Source organism: Gobius niger, assembly GCF_951799975.1.
Source record: "Gobius niger genome assembly, chromosome: 22".
Classification (NCBI taxonomy): Eukaryota; Metazoa; Chordata; class Actinopteri; order Gobiiformes; family Gobiidae; genus Gobius; species Gobius niger.
Genome location: NC_136873.1, coordinates 11772199 through 11790669, shown reverse-complemented (window position 1 = coordinate 11790669; position 18471 = coordinate 11772199). Strand labels below are relative to the sequence as shown.

The following is an 18471-nucleotide window of genomic DNA, read 5'->3' as shown; positions in this document are numbered from 1 at the left end:
GAGGAATCTGCTAAATCGAACTTTCCAAATGTATTCGCAGCTTCCCAGTTCTTCACAGGGTTTAGAGACACGTTTCACCAAAACCCTCGAACTCTCCTGTTTTTCCTGGATGATTGAGAGTGATCTTTTCTAAATGAAAGGATTGATATTTTCAGCTGGTCACCCTGTTGTCGTGTGTTGTTGTGTGTGCTTGTCCTTGTGTGTTGTTGAATGTGCTTGTCGTGTTGCGTGTGCTTGTTGTCGTGTGTTGTTGTCATTTTTTGTCACATTTTTGTAATTTTTTTGTCACATTTTTTTGTCAATTTTTTATCAAATTTTTGTCATTTTTTGTCACGTTTTTAAAAAAAATTTGTCGAATTTTTCTCAAATTTTTTGTAATTTTTTGTCACATTTTTGTAATTTTTTTGTAATTTTTCGTCACTTTTTTATCAATGTTTTCTCACTTTTTTGTCACATTTCCATCATTGTTTTCGTCTCAGTTTTTTGTTGTCGTGTGTTGTTGTGTGTGCTGTTGCCATGGTGCCGTTTTATTGTTGCGTGTGCTTGTTGTCATTTTTTGTCACATTTTTTTCATTTTTTCGTCATTTTTTTTATCAAATTTTGGTAATTTTTTGTCACATTTTTGCAATTTTTTTGTCACATTTTTGTAATTTTTTTGTTGAATTTTTATCATATTTTTGTCATATCTTTTGTAATTTTTTCGTCAATTTTTTGTCAATTTCTTGTGAGATTTTTCTGACATTTTTGCCACTTTTTCACCAATTTTTCATCACTTTTTTATCACATTTCCATGATTGTTTTCGTCTCAGTTTTTCGTTCTCGTGTGTTGTTGCGTGTGCTTGTTCTCATTTTTCTCATTCTCAATTTTTCACCAATTTTTCATCACTTTTTTATCAATGTTTTGTCACTTTTTTGTCAAATTTTGTCACATTTTTTCGTAAATTTTTTATCAAATTTTGGTCATTTTTGGTCACATTTTTGTAATTTTTTATCATTTTTTTTGTCACATTTTTGCCACTTTTTCACCAACTTTTCATCACTTTTTTTTTATCAATGTTTTCTCACTTTTTTGTCACATTTCCATCATTGTTTTCGTCTCAGTTTTTTGTTCTCATGTGTTGTTGTCGTGTGCTTGTTGTCGTGTGCTTGTTGTCATTTTTTTGTCACATTTTTGTATTTTTTGTCGTCAATTTTTTCTCAATTTCTTGTGACATTTTTCTGATATTTTTGCCATTTTTTCACCAATTTTTCATCACTTTTTTATCAATCTTTTCTCAGTTTTTTGTCACATTTCCATCATTGTTTTCGTCTCAGTTTTTTGTTGTCGTGTGTTGTTGCGTGTGCTTGTTGTCATTTTTCGTCACATTTTTTTCCTTTTTTCGTCACATTTTTGCAATTTTTTTGTCTAATTTTTGTAATTTTTTTGTTGAATTTTTATCACATTTTTGTCATATTTTTTGTCACATTTTTTTTATTTTTTCGTACATTTTTTATCAAATTTTGGTCATTTTTTTGTCACATTTTTGCATTTTTTTTGGTAATTTTTGTCACATTTTTGCCACTTTTTCATCAATTTTTTGTCACTTTTTTATCAAAGTTTTCTCACTTTTTTGTCACATTTCCATCATTGTTTTCGTCTCAGTTTTTTGTTGGCGTGTGTTCTTGCGTGTTCTCGCTGTGTGGTGTCACGTGTGCTTGGCGTGTGCTGTTGCCATGGTGCTGGTGCATGCTGCAGACTCACTCCCGCTCTGCGCAGCTGCAGTTGTTCTCGTGTGTCGTTGCGTGTGCTTGTTGTGGTGTGGCGTGTGCTTGGCGTGTGCTGTTGCCATGGTGCTGGTGCATGCTGCAGACTCACTCCCGCTCTGCGCGGTGCCGGGGTTGGCTGTAGCGGTGGACAGAGAGACGTGAGAGGGGGTAGAGAGAGTGTTTACGTCGTGGAGCTGACTGAGCACGGACGAGCGCCTCCTCACCGCGCCCTGAAACGAACCGCTGCGTTTGAACGTGCTCACTACCTCCATCTGCAGGACACACACAGAACAGCAGCACTCAGTCAGGGAGCCTCTGTGTCGGCAGCAGAGTTAGCTCGGGCTCATCACGGGGCTCGTGTGTTGTGTGTTCGTCTTTGAGCTTTTCATCATGTTATAATGTTGTATTAAACTTGTATCTGAAGTTAAAAGACTAAAAAGCTCCGTCTCCAAAACTGCTTTAAATATTCTTCTAAATACTGTTCCTGATTCAAATAATTAACCTCTTAACTCCAGCCTGAACCGAGAGGATCTTTTTCCTCACGTCACCAGATTTTTTTTCCATCATTTTTTTGTTGGGTGTTTTTTTTTGTCATTTATTCGTCAAATTTTTGTCATTTTTTTTTTCTAATTTTTATCACATTTTTGTCACATTTTTTGTCATTTTTTTGTCATTTTATAGCCTTTTTTAATCAAATTTTTGTCACATTTTTGTCATTTTTTTGTCTAATTTTTATCACATTTTAGTCATTTTTTGTCACATTTTTGTCATTGTTTTGGTCATTTTTTGTCACATTTTTGTCATTTTATCGTCAATTTTTTGTCACATTTTTGTCATTTTTTGTCACATTTTTGTCACATTTTTGTCATTTTATCGTCAATTTTTTATCAAATTTTCGTCACATTTTTGTCGCACAGTGACACTTTCTTTGCTCTATTTATGTCACATTTTTGTTGCATTTTTCCAGCTTTTTGTTGGGTTTTAGTTGCTTTTTTGAATAGTTTTTTCTGCTTTTTTAACCATTTTTTCTGCCTTTTTTTTTTTTACCATTTTTTTCTACTTTTTGACATTTTTTTCTGCTTTTTTAACCATTTTTTCAGCTTTTTTTAAAAACATTTTTTTCTACTTTTTTTGACATTTTTTTCTGCTTTTTTAACCATTTTTTTCTGCTTTTTTGACTCGTTTTTTCTGCTTTTTTAACCATTTTTTCTGTTTTATTGACAATTTTCTGCTTTTTTTTTACCAGTTTTTGCCACTTTCTTGTAAGTGCCCTATCGCGTTTTTGCAACTTTTTTGTCCGTTTACATCTCGTTCTCATTTCCATTTTGGCGCTTATTTCCAAGAAACTTTCAGATTTGGGTGAAGCCAGACTGGAGAAAATGTTGGTTCAGGCGGGACAACATTATAACATGGTAAAAGCACCAAAGCGACTGAGCAGGACGTGTCTGTGTTTGTGTGTGTTTGTGTCGAGCGCTCGGCCTCCCCCAGTGAACTGAGCCGGGGTTAAAGCGACACATTTGGATACATACCACCGTTAAGGCTAGAGTTTACATTAACATGCTTTAAGAGAGTGGCTGCTCTGAGGAGAAAGAGAGTTTGTTATTTGGCACAAAAAGAGAAAAAAAAAACAGCAGAAAAACAAGAAACGTCATTTTGTTACAAAGCACTAAATAATAAGGCGACTCCTTTATATCTTTGTGACAGTGTTTCCCAACCAGAGCAGCACATTGTGGAGAAAAACAATAGCTTTCTTCTCCTTTTGAACCAAAGGAGCTTCATTTGAGAGATGTATTTTTGTATTTAAAGAGCTCTCATGTCAGGACAAAACCCCAAAGGAAAAGACAGGCTGGGAAACACCGCCCAAAAAAGGATTATAATACACATAATAATATAATAAATACGTCTTACAATATCTATCAGCGGCTTCCTGTACAGTGACGTGCGGCGAGGTTCACGGCACTGGAGGCTCCGAGGAAAAAGTCTGAAGAACTTTTCTCTCTCTGGTGGAAACAGGCTTCAAATTTCAACCAAATATCAGCTCAAAGGATTGTGTATTTATATGTGAAAAAAGTTTAAAAAAAAAGAACAAACACTGGCCAGATTCCAGAAAGAAACGAGCATTGGTTCCTAAAGCGTGAAATGAAAAAAAATATTTCAAGTATATTATTTAATATTCTTCTTAACTGAAAACTGCATAGATACAGACGGCGTCTCTGGAATCGCCCATATATGGTCATGTTTGAAAACAGTTAAGGGGGAAAACAATTTTAATTATTCAAAAACTACTTCAACAAACGCTGAATTATGAATATACTTTTTCAACTAAATAAAGATACAAAGACATGGGGAAGAGCAAAGTGGTTCACCGTGATGCTACATGTTAGCATCGTGCTAATAGATACAGACGGCATCTCGTCGTAGAAGGGGCGTGGCCTCGCCAAGGGGGAAAATAGAATCTTTAGAGAAACTCAATTTTTCACTCTTTTTAGCCATTTTCTGATGGAACTTATTTATCACATACAAATAAAGTCAAGTGTAAATCGGGTCCATATGGATATTTTCTCACTGCAGATTGTTCAGTAGAAGCGAAAAAACGGCAGTTGTAGCTAGCGCTAGCTAACCGCTTGCATTAGCCCGATGCTAACATGTTTAATGGTTTTGTATAGCCCAATATCACAACAGAAGTCGCCTCACAGGGCTGCACCAAACATCAAGGCAATAAAACAGAGCAATAAATATGACAATTAAAAGTTCAGGTAAATATAATGGCAAATATAATGTCCAACATGTAGCATCATGTTAGCATTCTCTGTTATTCATGTATTTATGGGCTGTTGAACCACTTTGCTCCTCCCCATGTCTTTGTATCATTATTTAGTAGAAACTATATCAGCGTTTGTTACTGTAGTTTTTGAATAATTAGAGAAAATTTAGATTTTTTGCACATATATGGTCATGTTTGAAAACAGTTAAGGGGGAAAACAATTTGGATTATTCAAAAACTACTTAAACAAACGCTGATTTATGAATATACTTTTTCAACTAAGACATGGGGAAGAGCAAAGTGGTTCACGATGCTACATGTTAGCACCGCGCTAATGCTAACGCCAGCTAGCACTAGCTACAACTGCCGTTTTTTCACTTCTACTGAACAATCTGCAGTGAATAAACATCCACATGGATCCGATTTACACTTGATTTTATTCATGTGATAAATAAGTTCATATTCCTCCAGAAAATGGCTAAAAAGAGCCACGCCCACTTCTATGACGCGATGCCGTCTGTATCTATAGTTGAGGCACAATATTTTGCCTCAAATGCTAACAAATAATTAGCAATCAGGATTTACTTACAGATAATGGAATATAAAAGTCTCCTGTTGACTGAAAGATGCTGTGTCAATGTTGCAATTTGGTGTAATTATGTCATTTAAAACTTTAAGAGATGGATATTATCTCTCACGGCCCAGTGTGGGACTGACTGTCCTGTGTCACTGTGGGGATCAGATGTGATACGTTGCTAAACCATTGTTGTTGTGTAGAGACTTGGCTAAAGCTTGATCGAATCCAAAAGTTCATGCACACTGCAAAAAGTGAATATCAAGCATTGGCTTAAATGACTTGAATTGAGGAAATGTTTCTTGTTTTGAGCGGTTTTCACTCATTTAGACACTTTTCCTGATCGGACCGAGTTTCCTTTGCTTGTTTGAGGACATTTCAGACCAGTTCTAGGGTAAATCTCGCTTGAAATAACAAAGTAAAATCACCAATGAGATAAGACCAATTTTCTTTCCCCATTGGCAAAGAAAATGACCTGAAATAAGGACGAAATGTATCGAAACGAGTCAGAAACATCTCAGAACAAGTGAAATAATCTGGGACAAATGCCCAACAACTTCTTAACTAGTCAAAACAACTAAAATTTTGATTATTATGCTCAAATTGAGATGTTTATACTGATCTAGTTAAATACTTTTTGCAGTGCAGTCATGTGAACAAAGGTCACATGGTGAGACAGTCATGTGACCTCAGTTCGTTCGTCCTGGAGGAGAAGACGCTGGACTTTGTGACTGTGTGGATTGGTCCAGAGTCTCCACAGTAGAGTTATTCGCCTATGATATAAAATTGAGGATGTGGACTCAGCCTATTGGAGAAAACACGGTGATAATCTAATATTTCCCACAAAACTGAGCTAAAATCATTGGTAATCCCCGTTCTGACACCTGACGAGCCCCCCCTGCCCCCCCCGGCCGCACGTCACTGCCCCCCCCTCTCTCCTTCTGCCTGTTTGATTTGCTGCTGAGCTCCTGACCGGCCCGGGCGTGTCCTCGCCGCGCTCGCGCCTCTCCACGTTACCTGTGTCTGGATGCGGTTGAGCCCTCTGAACCACAGGATCTGGCCCCGCCGCAGCTCTCTCTCCGCACAGTCGATCTCCTCTTCGTCCTCCGCCATCTCCTCCCCCTCCTCCTCGCCGGGCTCCAGCCCCAGCCCCGCCTCCTTCAGACAGGGCAGCCGCTCCGTGGGCACCGTGGCGATCACCTGCGGCAGACGGGTCCATCAGATCAGCGGCGACTGAGACTCAATGACTCCAGGTGAGATGGTTTTGTGATGGTAATACTTGTCACAGGTGGAAGTACTTTTTACATTAGTCTTAGGTCCTACTTGTCTATTTGTGCAGGAGCATTAACGACACGACTTAAATATGAGCTGCTGAATGAGGGAGAGGCGTGTTCACTGTTAGATTGTCAAATAATGCAAGGAAAACATGATCACAGTGGCGTTTCGGTGTAGGTGTGTCCGACTGTCTGTGTGGGCGTGTCCCTGTGTCTGTGTGGGCGTGTCCTTGTGTCTGTGTGGGTGTGTCTCTGTGTCTGTGTGGGCGTTTCCCTGTGTCTGTGTGGGCGTTTCCCTGTGTCTGTGTGGGCGTGTCCCTGTGTCTGTGTGGGCGTGTCCTTGTGTCTGTGTGGGTGTGTCTCTGTGTCTGTGTGGGCGTGTCTCTGTGTCTGTGTGGGCGTTTCCCTGTGTCTGTGTGGGCGTGTCCTTGTGTCCCTGTGGGCGTGTCCTTGTGTCTGTGTGGGTTTGTCCTTGTGTCTGTGTGGGCGTGTCCCTGTGTCTGTGTGGGTGTGTCTGTGTGGGTGTGGGTGTGTCCTTGTGTCTGTGTGGGTGTGTCTGTGTGGGTGTGTCCTTGTGTCTGTGTGGGCGTGTCCTTGTGTCTGTGTGGGCGTGTCTCTATGCTTACGTGTCTCTGTGGGCGTGTCTCTATGCTTGCGTGTCTCTGTGGGCGTGTCTCTGTGCTTCCGTATCTCTGTGGGCGTGTCTCTATGCTTCCTTATCTCTGTGGGCGTGTCTCTATGCTTCCTTATCTCTGTGGGCGTATCTCTGTGGGCGTGTCTCTGTGGGCGTGTCTCTGTGGGAGTGTCTCTGTGGGAGTGTCTCTATGCTTCCATGTCTCTGTGGGCGTGTCTCTGTGGGCGTGTCTCTGTGGGAGTGTCTCTATGCTTCCATGTCTCTGTGGGCGTGTCTCTATGCTTCCTTATCTCTGTGGGCGTGTCTCTGTGGGCGTATCTCTGTGGGCGTGTCTCTGTGGGCGTATCTCTGTGGGCGTGTCTCTGTGGGAGTGTCTCTGTGGGAGTGTCTCTATGCTTCCATGTCTCTGTGGGCGTGTCTCTATGCTTCCTTATCTCTGTGGGCGTGTCTCTGTGGGCGTATCTCTGTGGGCGTGTCTCTGTGGGCGTGTCTCTGTGGGCGTGTCTCTGTGGGAGTGTCTCTATGCTTCCATGTCTCTGTGGGCGTGTCTCTATGCTTCCTTATCTCTGTGGGCGTATCTCTGTGGGCGTATCTCTGTGGGCGTGTCTCTATGCTTCCTTATCTCTGTGGGCGTGTCTCTGTGGGCGTATCTCTGTGGGCGTGTCTCTGTGGGCGTGTCTCTGTGGGAGTGTCTCTGTGGGAGTGTCTCTATGCTTCCATGTCTCTGTGGGCGTGTCTCTATGCTTCCGTGTCTCTGTGGGCGTGTCTCTATGCTTCCTTATCTCTGTGGGCGTGTCTCTGTGGGCGTGTCTCTGTGGGAGTGTCTCTATGCTTCCATGTCTCTGTGGGCGTGTCTCTATGCTTCCTTATCTCTGTGGGCGTGTCTCTGTGGGCGTATCTCTGTGGGCGTGTCTCTGTGGGCGTGTCTCTGTGGGAGTGTCTCTATGCTTCCATGTCTCTGTGGGCGTGTCTCTATGCTTCCGTGTCTCTGTGGGCGTGTCTCTATGCTTCCATGTCTCTGTGGGCGTGTCTCTATGCTTCCGTGTCTCTGTGGGCGTGTCTCTATGCTTCCTTATCTCTGTGGGCGTGTCTCTATGCTTCCGTGTCTCTGTGGGCGTGTCTCTATGCTTGCGTGTCTCTGTGGGCGTGTCTCTATGCTTGCGTGTCTCTGTGGGCGTGTCTCTATGCTTCCGTATCTCTGTGGGCGTATCTCTGTGGGCGTGTCTCTGTGGGTGTGTCTCTGTGTCTCTGTGTCTCTGTGTCCATGTGGGCGTGTCCATGTGGGCGTGTCTCCGGTCCTCACCTGTCCCCACAGCAGCTCTCCCACTCCCACAAACAGACACCACAGCCACTGCTCCATGTTCAGGGGGGCGCAGCTGAACGGCTTCCCCCCGAACTGCACGATCACGATCTGCAAACACACGAGACACACGGGTCGGTCTGAACACATCAATCTCTCTGCGAAACACCCGTCTATATAACTTTATCTAACCAGAAAACCGAAAACATGAAGCGGATTCCTCTGTGGCTGAAAGCTCCGGATGCCCTGGCTACATTTACTCATTTAGTCTTTGCCTTTCTCTATTGTGTATGTGTATATGTGGAGCTTGATGAACACGCAACATGCAGCTTTAGAAAAGTAAGGGGTCCGATGGGTCAATCGAGGGGGGGGGGTCGGACCCCTCGCTTCTAGCTTACTAGCATCTCAGTTCCTGTGATTTTCCTCAGAAGAACAAACTTAAACCTCTTAACTCCCGCCCGAACCGAGAGGATCTTTTTTCCTCACGTCATCAGATTTTTTTTTTTCCAGCATTTTTTTGTTGGGCGTTCAACTCATTTTTGTAACTTTTTTTTCATTTTTTTGTCACATTTTTGTCATTTTTTTGTACATTTTTTGTCATTTTTTATCAAATTTCTGTCATTTTTTTGTGACATTTTTGTGACATTTTTGCCACTTTTTCATCAATTTTTATCATATTTTTTGTACATTTTTTTGTCCTTTTTTGTCACTTTTTTCATTTTTTCGTCACTTTTTTAAATCAATTTTTTGAATCAATTTTTTGTCATTTTTCATCAATTTTTCGTCATTTTTTTGTCAATGTTTTCTCACTTTTTTGTCACATTTTTGTCATTTTTCCGTCAATTTTTATCATATTTTTTGTAATTTTTTTTGTAATTTTTTTGTCCTTTTTTGTCACTTTTTTCATTTTTTCGTCAATTTTTTAAAATCAATTTTATGTCATTTTTTATCAAATTTCTGTCATTTTTTTGTGACATTTTTGTGACATTTTTGCCACTTTTTCATCAATTTTTATCATATTTTTTGTAATTTTTTTGTCCTTTTTTGTCACTTTTTTCATTTTTTCGTCAAATTTTTAAATCAATTTTTTGTCATTTTTTATCAAATTTTTGTCATTTTTTGTGACATTTTTGTGACATTTTTGCCACTTATTCATCAATTTTTATCATATTTTTTGTACATTTTTTTGTAATTTTTTTGTCCTTTTTTGTCACTTTTTTTGTTTTTTCGTCAATTTTTTAAATCAATATTTTGTAATTTTTCATCAATTTTTCGTCTTTTTTTGGTCAATGTTTTCTCACTTTTTTCTCACATTTCCATCATTGTTTTCGTCTCAGTTTTGTTGCTTTTTTCCAGAAGCTTTTGGACTGGGGTAAAGCCAAACTGGAGAAAATGTGCTCTGTTCAGGCGGGAGTTAAGGGGTTTAAGCAGTACTAAGTAACTCTTCCCCCTAGAGGCCATAAGCGCCACTGCAGGTGTCGTAGCAAGTTGCGATTTCTTAACTTATTAATTGTCTTGAGAGTAAATACTACGCTGACAGGAAAGACAAAGGGACAGAGGGATATTGTTCATCCAATTATACAACGGAAATAATTGTTTTCACTCAAACTTGGCTGTAAATACTGTTTAAAGTGACGTTAGCCCGCAGTTAGCTTTGCCCGTTGGCCTGTTAGCTTCTTCTTCGTGATTCTATTAGTGTGTATTGGTGACTCCGGTCCAAAGGTTTGAGGAAAATGCTGAAGCTCCGTGGCCCACAGACCTCGGGAAACGCCTCCTCCTCCTCGCCACTCGCCGCTCGCCTCTTTACCTGCACGGCGAAGGTCCCGAGCACGATGGAGCAGAAGATGGGGTTCCCGAAGATGCCGTCGAACACGTTCCTCTCCCCGTGGATCTTCCTGGCGTTGATCTCGTTGAAGAGCTGCATCAGGACGAACGTGTTGAAGATGATGGTGTAGTGCTCGGACGGCGGCGAGTGCAGCGGCGCGTTCCTGCCGCTGTCGATGTTGAAGATGCGCTCTCCTGAAACAACAAGAAGACGTTCAGACATTCTCTTCTAATTCTTTTCCTTATTTTTTTCCTCTAACTATTATTCTCAGTTTTTCTACGTATTTTTTTAGCACAATTCTTTCTCGTTTTTTGTCTTTTTTTGGTCGGGACAGTGCATGTCAATGAACACACCGGATTACAGCCCTGGACTAGAAAGACCAAAACTGAGATGAAAAAAAATATGGAAATGTGACAAAAAAAGTGACAAAAAAGTGACAAGAAATGGACAAAAAAATGACAAAAATGTGACAAAAAATGACAAGAAAATTGACGAAAAAATGACAAAACTATGACCAAAAATGATTTAAAAAAATGACAAAAATGTGACAAAAATGTGACAAAAATGATTTAAAAAAATGACAAAAATGTGACAAAAAAATGACAAAAATGTGACAAAAAATGAGAAAAATTTGATTAAAAAAATGACGAAAAAATGACAAAAATGCAATAAAAAATGAACAAAAAAAATGACAAAAATATGATAACAAATTTACAAAAAAATGACAAAAATGTGACAAAAATGAGTTGAAAACCCAACAAAAAAATGATGGAAAAAAAAAATCTGATGACGTGAGGAAAAAGATCCTCTCGGTTCAGGCGGGAGTAAAGAGGTTAACTAAATAACCAGTATATTCATTCCAGCCACTAGGGGGCGACTTAAATGAATAAAAACATTTTCCGCACGTGTCCAGCAGAGGGCAAGAGTGTGGAGTGAATGAACGACCACACTGAACTTTGAGAAAGGCTTGTAAAGTACAAAAAAAGTGTAAGCAGTTATTACTTTGGTCTATTTGAAAATAAAATAAATGGAATCCCTGTGGTATTTCAAATTAAAGTGTGAAGACTTGATACAAATATGTGCCTGGAATCAAGTGTTGATCTTGTGGATTACAGTCATGGGGACGACATCTCTACCTCAAAATGAGGCCTTTTGATCTGGATTATACAAATGTTGCTTCTAAAAGATCCCCTTCTCTCTACTCTGTTTGTTCGGTCATGTTTCCGCGGTAACTGGGGTCACATGACTAAACCGAGCGAGCGTTGTGACGGTGCAGTGTCGCTCTGACCGATGAAGAGCAGGGTGAAGATGATGACGAGCTGGTACACTCCGTGTCCCAGGATGTTCTTCATCATGGTGAGGGAGATGAGCGGGTTGTTGCGGCCGTACGGTTTCCGTAGCAACAGCGCCTCCGTGGGCGGCTCGGTCGCCAGGGCCAGGGACGCGAACGTGTCCATGATGAGGTTCACCCACAGCATCTGCACGGCCTTCAGCGGCGAGTCCTGCGGCGGAGAGAGGGGCGGAGGTGAGGTCACACAGGGAGGGGCGGAGGTGAGGTCACACAGGGAGGGGCGGAGGTGAGGTCACACAGGGAGGGGCGGAGGTGAGGTCACACAGGGAGGGGCGGAGGTGAGGTCACACAGGGAGAGGCGGAGGTGAGGTCACACAGGGAGGGGCGGAGGTGAGGTCACACAGATGAAGAGGGAAGCCAGGCACAATACTACAGTATGATGTTAATCTCTGAACTCCCACCTGAACCCAGAGGAGCTTTTTCCTCACGTCAGCAGGTTTTGTTTTTCCATCATTTTTTTGTTGGGTATTCAACTCATTTTTGTGACTTTTTTGTCATATTTTTTGAAATTTTTTTCGTCATTTGTTCGTCATTTTTTTAATCAAATTTTTGTCATTTTTTGTCACATTTTTGTCTTTTTTTCATCAATTTTTATCACATTTTTGTCATTTTTTTGTCACATTTTTGTCAATGTTTTCTCACTTTTTTGTCACATTTTTGTCATTTTTTTATCACATTTTTGTCACATTTTTGTCATTTTTTCCTAATTTTTTTAATCAAATTTTTGTCATTTTTGTCACATTTTTGTCTTTTTTTCGTCAATTTTTTATCACATTTTTGTCATTTTTTTTATCACATTTTTGTCGTATTTTTGTCCTTTTTTCCTCATTTTTTAAATCAAATTATTGTCATTTTTTGGTCACATTTTTGTCAATGTTTTCTCACTTTTTTGTCAAATTTCCATCATTGTTTTCGTCTCAGTTTTGTCGCTACTTTCTCACCTTTTTCCCAGAAGCTTTTGGATTGGGGTAAAGCCAAACTGGAGAAAATGTGCTCGGTTCAGGTGGGAGTTAAGGGGTTAAGCCATGGAATCGAAATCGGTATCGAGCATCGAGTTTCCTTTTTAGCATCGAAATCGAGTTTGAAATGTTATTATCGTGACACTTCTCCACAACATGTTAGCACTGAACGCCGCTCCTCCTTTTTATTTCTATAGTAAACTACTTCCTGTCACCGCTAACATGTAAGATACTGGGGCTATAAGTATATTAAAGGGATATTTCAGGATTTTTGACTTTGGGCCTCATTTCCTAGTTATCCAGAGTGATGAAAATCCCGAAATATCCCTTTAAATGATTATAATTGTGTATGACATGGATCTTCTCTTTCTTTCCACGTTGTTTTGAGCTAATGCTAGCCTGTAGACGACAGCGTTTTCTCTCTCAGATTTCTGCTGTCTCTTGGTCATTTTTTTTGTCATTTTTTAGTCATTTTGTGTCATTTTTAAATCAATTTTTTGTCATTTTTTTGTCAATTTTTTGTCAATTTTTTGTAATTTTTTGTCCTATTTTTGTAATTTTTTCAATCAAATTTTTGTCATTTTTTGTCATTTTTTTGTCATATTTTTGTCATATTTTTATCACATTTTTGTCATTTTTTGTCATTTTTTGGTCATATTTTTATCACATTTTTGTCATTTTTTGTCATTTTTAGTCATTTTTTTGTCAGATTTTTGTCAGATTTTTGTCACATTTTTGTCATTTTTTTGGTCAATTTTTCGTCAATTTCTTGTGACATTTTTGCCACTTTTTCATAAATGTTTCGTCACTTTTTTGTCAAATTTCCATCATTGTTTTCATCTCAGTTCTGTCGCTATTTTCTCACCTTTTTCCCAGAAGCTTTTGGACTGGGGTGAAGCCAAACTGGAGAAAATGTGCTCGGCTCAGGTGGGAGTTAAGGGGTTAAGCCATGGAATCGAAATCGGTATCGAGAATCGAGTTTTCTTTGTAGCATCGAAATCGAGCTTGAAATGTTATTATTGTGACACTTCTCCACAACATGTTAGCACTGAACGCCGCTCCTCCTTTTCATTTCTATAGTAAACTACTTCCTGTCACCGCTAACATGTAAGATACTGGGGCTATAATTATATTAAAGGTAGGCAGCCTGTAGACGACAGCGTTCTCTCTCTCAGATTTCTGCTGTCTCTGTGGAAAGCGTCTGTATTGTCATTACTGCCGACATGTCACAACAAACACTGTCAGGGACAAAAGTGCAGAGACTTCCCTCCTGTCAGCGAGTGTTAGCTGTGACGGGACAGAACCCGTCCACGCAGGACTGTCTGACATCAGAGGAACAGACTTCAGCCTCTGCTAACTCGCCGACTCCACACCGGGAAAACAAGGACGACTGAGAGCAGGGTTTCAGCTGGAGATGCATTTCTCATTTTGACGGAGAAGGACACAAAATGTTTGAGATAATCTTTGACTTTTCAACACGACAAAAAGCAGCTGTGCCCTTTTAATGTGATGTCTTTTTGTCCCTTTGTCCCCGTCTCACTCTGTGGACCAGTCGTCCCTCCCACTCAGAGCACCCCTGAGACCCCGAGGTTCTCAGCAATGATTTAATCACATACGTGAAAAAGGTGACGACTCCTGGAGCCGGGACGGGGGGCGGGGTTTCAGAAATACTTTAACAAACATGTACCTACCTGAGCTACTTTTATGTACTGCAGTGCAAACATGATTTAGTCTTTCATTTTGTTTTAGTTCTTGGTTTAGTTCTAGATTCACTCTTTTTTCCCCTTGTTTTAGTAACGATCTAGTCCTGGTCTAGTCCTGGTCTAGTCCTGGTTTAGTGGTTTAGTTCTTGGTTTAGTTCTTGGTTTAGTTCAAGATTAATCTCTTTTTCCCCCTTGTTTTTTAGTAACGATCTAGTCCTGGTTTAGTTCTTAGTTTAGTTCTAGATTCGCTCTTTTTCCCCCTTGTTTTAGTAACCGTCTAGTCCTGGTTTAGTTCTTGGTTTAGTTCTTGGTTTAGTTCTTGGTTTAGTTCTAGATTAATCTCTTTTCCCCCCTTGTTTTAGTAACGGTCTAGTCCTGCTCTAGTCCTGGTTTAGTTCTTAGTTTAGTTCTAGATTAATCTCTTTTTCCCCCTTGTTTTAGTCCTGGTCTAGTCCTGGTTTAGTCCCTGAGTCCTCGCTGCAGACCTTGTTTTAGTAACGCTCTAGTCCTGGTTTAGTTCTTGGTCTAGTCCTGGTCTAGTCCTGGTCTAGTCCTGGTTTAGTTCTTGGTTTAGTTCTTGGTTTAGTTCTTGGTTTAGTTCTAGATTCACTCTTTTTTCCCCCTTGTTTAAGTAACGCTCTAGTCCTGGTCTAGTCCTAGTTTAGTCCCTGAATCCTCGCTGCAGACCTTGCCCGTGCGTAGTCCTGGTTTAGTTCTTGTTTTAGTTCTAGATTCACTCTTTTTCCCCCTTGTTTTAGTAACGGTCTAGTCCTTGTCTAGTCCTGGTCTAGTCCTGGTCTAGTCCTGGTCTTGTCCCTGAGTCCTCGCTGCAGACCTTGTTTTAGTAACGCTCTAGTCCTGGTTTAGTTCTTAGTTTAGTTCTAGATTCAACTCTATTTCCCCCTTGTTTTTTAGTAACGATCTAGTCCTGGTCTAGTCCTGGTTTAGTCCCTGACTCCTCGCTGCAGACCCTGCCCCTGCGTAGTCCTGGTTTAGTCCCTGACTCCTCAGACCTCCCCCCTGCGTAGTCCTGGTTTAGTCCCTCAGTCCTCAGACCCTGCCCCTGCGTAGTCCTGGTTTAGTCCCTGACTCCTCGCTGCAGACCCTGCCCCTGCGTAGTCCTGGTTTAGTCCCTGAGTCCTCAGACCCTGCCCCTGCGTAGTCCTGGTTTAGTCCCTGAGTCCTCGCTGCAGACCTGACCCTGCGTAGTCCTGGTTTAGTCCCTGAGTCCTCGCTGCAGACCCTGCCCCTGCGTAGTCCTGGTTTAGTCCCTGAGTCCTCAGACCCTGCCCCTGTGTAGTCCTGGTTTAGTCCCTGACTCCTCGCTGCAGACCCTGCCCCTGCGTAGCCCTGGTTTAGTCCCTGAGTCCTCAGACCCTGCCCCTGTGTAGTCCTGGTTTAGTCCCTCAGTCCTCAGACCCTGCCCCTGTGTAGTCCTGGTTTAGTCCCTGAGTCCTCGCTGCAGACCCTGCCCCTGTGTAGTCCTGGTTTAGTCCCTGACTCCTCGCTGCAGACCCTGCCCCTGCGTAGTCCTGGTTTAGTCCCTGACTCCTCAGACCTCCCCCCCCCCCGTGCCTCGGTCCTTGGGCAGTCCCATCATGGCCCCGTGTAAACACCACCTTGTCTGCCCTCTGTGCCGGCCCGGATCCCGCACGGGCGTTTGAGGTTTGCCCAGAGTTGCAGTTGTGTCGCGGCGCGTCAGCCCCGTGATGTCTGACCTGTGTGACGCACGCCGCGGCGAACGCCACGACCACGATCACGACCACGACCCCCGCCGCCATGTTCGCCCCGTGATGTCTGACCTGAGTGACGCACGCCCCGGTGAACGCCACGACCACGACCACCGCGTTCGCCCCGTGATGTCTGACCTGAGTGACGCACGCCGCGGCGAACGCCACGACCACGACCGCCATGTTCGCCCCGTGATGTGTGACCTGGTAAGGTTAGCTTTAGTTTGTAAACTCCACTATCCTTAAGTTTAGGGCTAAGGTAAAGTTAGCTTTAGCTCGTAAACTCCACTATCCTTAAGGTTAGGGCTAAGGTAAGGTTAGCTTTTGTTCGTAAACTCCACTATCCTTAAGGTTAGGGCTAAGGTAAGGTTAGCTTTAGCTCGTAAACTCCACTATCCTTAAGGTTAGGGCTAAGGTAAGGTTAGCTTTAGCTCGTAAACTCCACTATCCTTAAGGTTAGAGCTAAGGTAAGGTTAGCTTTAGTTCGTAAACTCCACTATCCTTAAGGTTAGGGCTAAGGTAAAGTTAGCTTTAGCTCGTAAACTCCACTATCCTTAAGTTTAGGGCTAAGGTAAGGTTAGCTTTAGCTCGTAAACTCCACTATCCTTAAGGTTAGGGCTAAGGTAAGGTTAGCTTTAGCTCGTAAACTCCACTATCCTTAAGGTTAGGGCTAAGGTAAGGTTAGCTTTAGCTCGTAAACTCCACTATCCTTAAGTTTAGGGCTAATGTAAGGTTAGCTTTAGCTCATAAACTCCACTATCCTTAAGGTTAGGGCTAAGGTAAGGTTAGCTTTAGTTGGTAAACTCCACTATCCTTAAGGTTAGGGCTAAGGTAAGGTTAGCTTTAGTTTGTAAACTCCACTATCCTTAAGGTTAGGGCTAAGGTAAGGTTAGCTTTAGTTCGTAAACTCCACTATCCTTAAGGTTAGGGCTAAGGTAAGGTTAGCTTTAGTTCGTAAACTCCACTATCCTTAAGGTTAGGGCTAAGGTAAAGTTAGCTTTAGCTCGTAAACTCCACTATCCTCAAGTTTAGGGCTAAGGTAAGGTTAGCTTTAGTTCGTAAACTCCACTATCCTTAAGGTTAGGGCTAAGGTAAGGTTAGCTTTAGTTCGTAAACTCCACTATCCTTAAGTTTAGGGCTAAGGTAAGGTTAGTTTTAGCTCGTAAACTCCACTATCCTTAAGGCTAGGGCTAAGGTAAGGTTAGCTTTAGTTCGTAAACTCCACTATCCTTAAGTTTAGGGCTAAGGTAAGGTTAGCTTTAGTTCGTTAACTCCACTATCCTTAATTTTACGGCTAAGGTAAGGTTAGCTTTAGCTCGTAAACTCCACTATCCTTAAGGCTAGGGCTAAGGTAAGGTTAGCTTTAGCTCGTAAACTCCACTATCCTTAAGGTTAGGGCTAAGGTAAAGTTAGCTTTAGTTCGTAAACTCCACTATCCTTAAGTTTAGGGCTAAGGTAAGGTTAGCTTTAGCTCGTAAACTCCACTATCCTTAAGTTTAGGGCTAAGGTAAGGTTAGCTTTAGTTGGTAAACTCCACTATCCTTAAGTTTAGGGCTAAGGTAAGGTTAGCTTTAGCTCGTAAACTCCACTATCCTTAAGTTTAGGGCTAAGGTAAGGTTAGCTTTAGCTCGTAAACTCCACTATCCTTAAGTTTAGGGCTAAGGTAAGGTTAGCTTTAGCTCGTAAACTCCACTGTCCTTAAGGTTAGGGCTATGGTAAGGTATTTTATGGATGAAGAAAGCAGTTGAGGGTTAGGGTTAGGGTTAGGGTTAGGGTTAGCCCCGTGATGTCTGACCTGAGTGATGCACGCCCCGGTGAACGCCACGATCACCGCCACCACGTTCACCGTGAGCTGGAACTGCAGGAACTTGGAGATGCTGTCGTAGACGTTCCTGCCCCACATCACGGCTTTGACGATGCTCGAGAAGTTGTCGTCCGTCAGGATGATGTCGGACGCCTCTTTGGCCACGTCTGTCCCCGCGATGCCCTGAGGGGGAGAGGGGGGGGAGAGAGGGAGAGAGAGGAACAACGTTAAAAGGTGGTTTAAACCTCAAGAAAGTGGATTTTTGTTTGTATGTCCACAACAATGAAATAAAATGATATAATTCTTCATTCAGTTCATAGTTAAAGCAACACAGCGTAACATTTCACCCAAGACATAGAATAAAAGACAGGCATGCATTTATGACAGATGTGGGTTTGCTGTTAGCCAACCCTAAAAACGCAGCGGAAAAGAGACAATAGCACAATTAAAAAGCGATAAAATATTTTTGTTGAATTTTTGTCTTTTTTTTTAAATTGTTGTCACTTTTTTTGTTGAGTTTTTGTCACATTTTTATTTATTTTTGTCATTTAAAAAAAAAAATTGTCACATTTTTGTTGAATTTTTGTCATTTTTTTGTTGAATTTTTGTTGAATTTTTGTTGAATTTTTGTTGAATTTTTGTCACATTTTTGTCACATTTTTGTCACATTTTTGTCACATTTTTGTTGAATTTTTGTCATTTTTTTGTTGAATTTTTGTCACATTTTTGTTGAATTTTTGTCATTTTTTAGTTGAATTTTTGTCACATTTTTGTTGAATTTTTGTCACATTTTTGTAGAATTTTTGT

General features: G+C 41.4%; 1 protein-coding gene across 1 annotated transcript in view; it reads right to left on the bottom strand.

Annotated features, from left to right (window-relative positions):
* Positions 1-1685: 1685 nt before the first annotated feature.
* The window catches only part of atp2b3b (ATPase plasma membrane Ca2+ transporting 3b), a gene marked incomplete at its 3' end in the record, with an annotated part of 99735 nt that continues 82949 nt past the window's right edge, over positions 1686-18471 (bottom strand). Inside the window, 6 exon segments of the mRNA XM_079580777.1 lie at positions 1686-2018; positions 6102-6284; positions 8296-8403; positions 10100-10311; positions 11406-11619; positions 17656-17847. Of these exon segments, the coding sequence (XP_079436903.1) occupies positions 1686-2018; positions 6102-6284; positions 8296-8403; positions 10100-10311; positions 11406-11619; positions 17656-17847 (1242 nt within the window).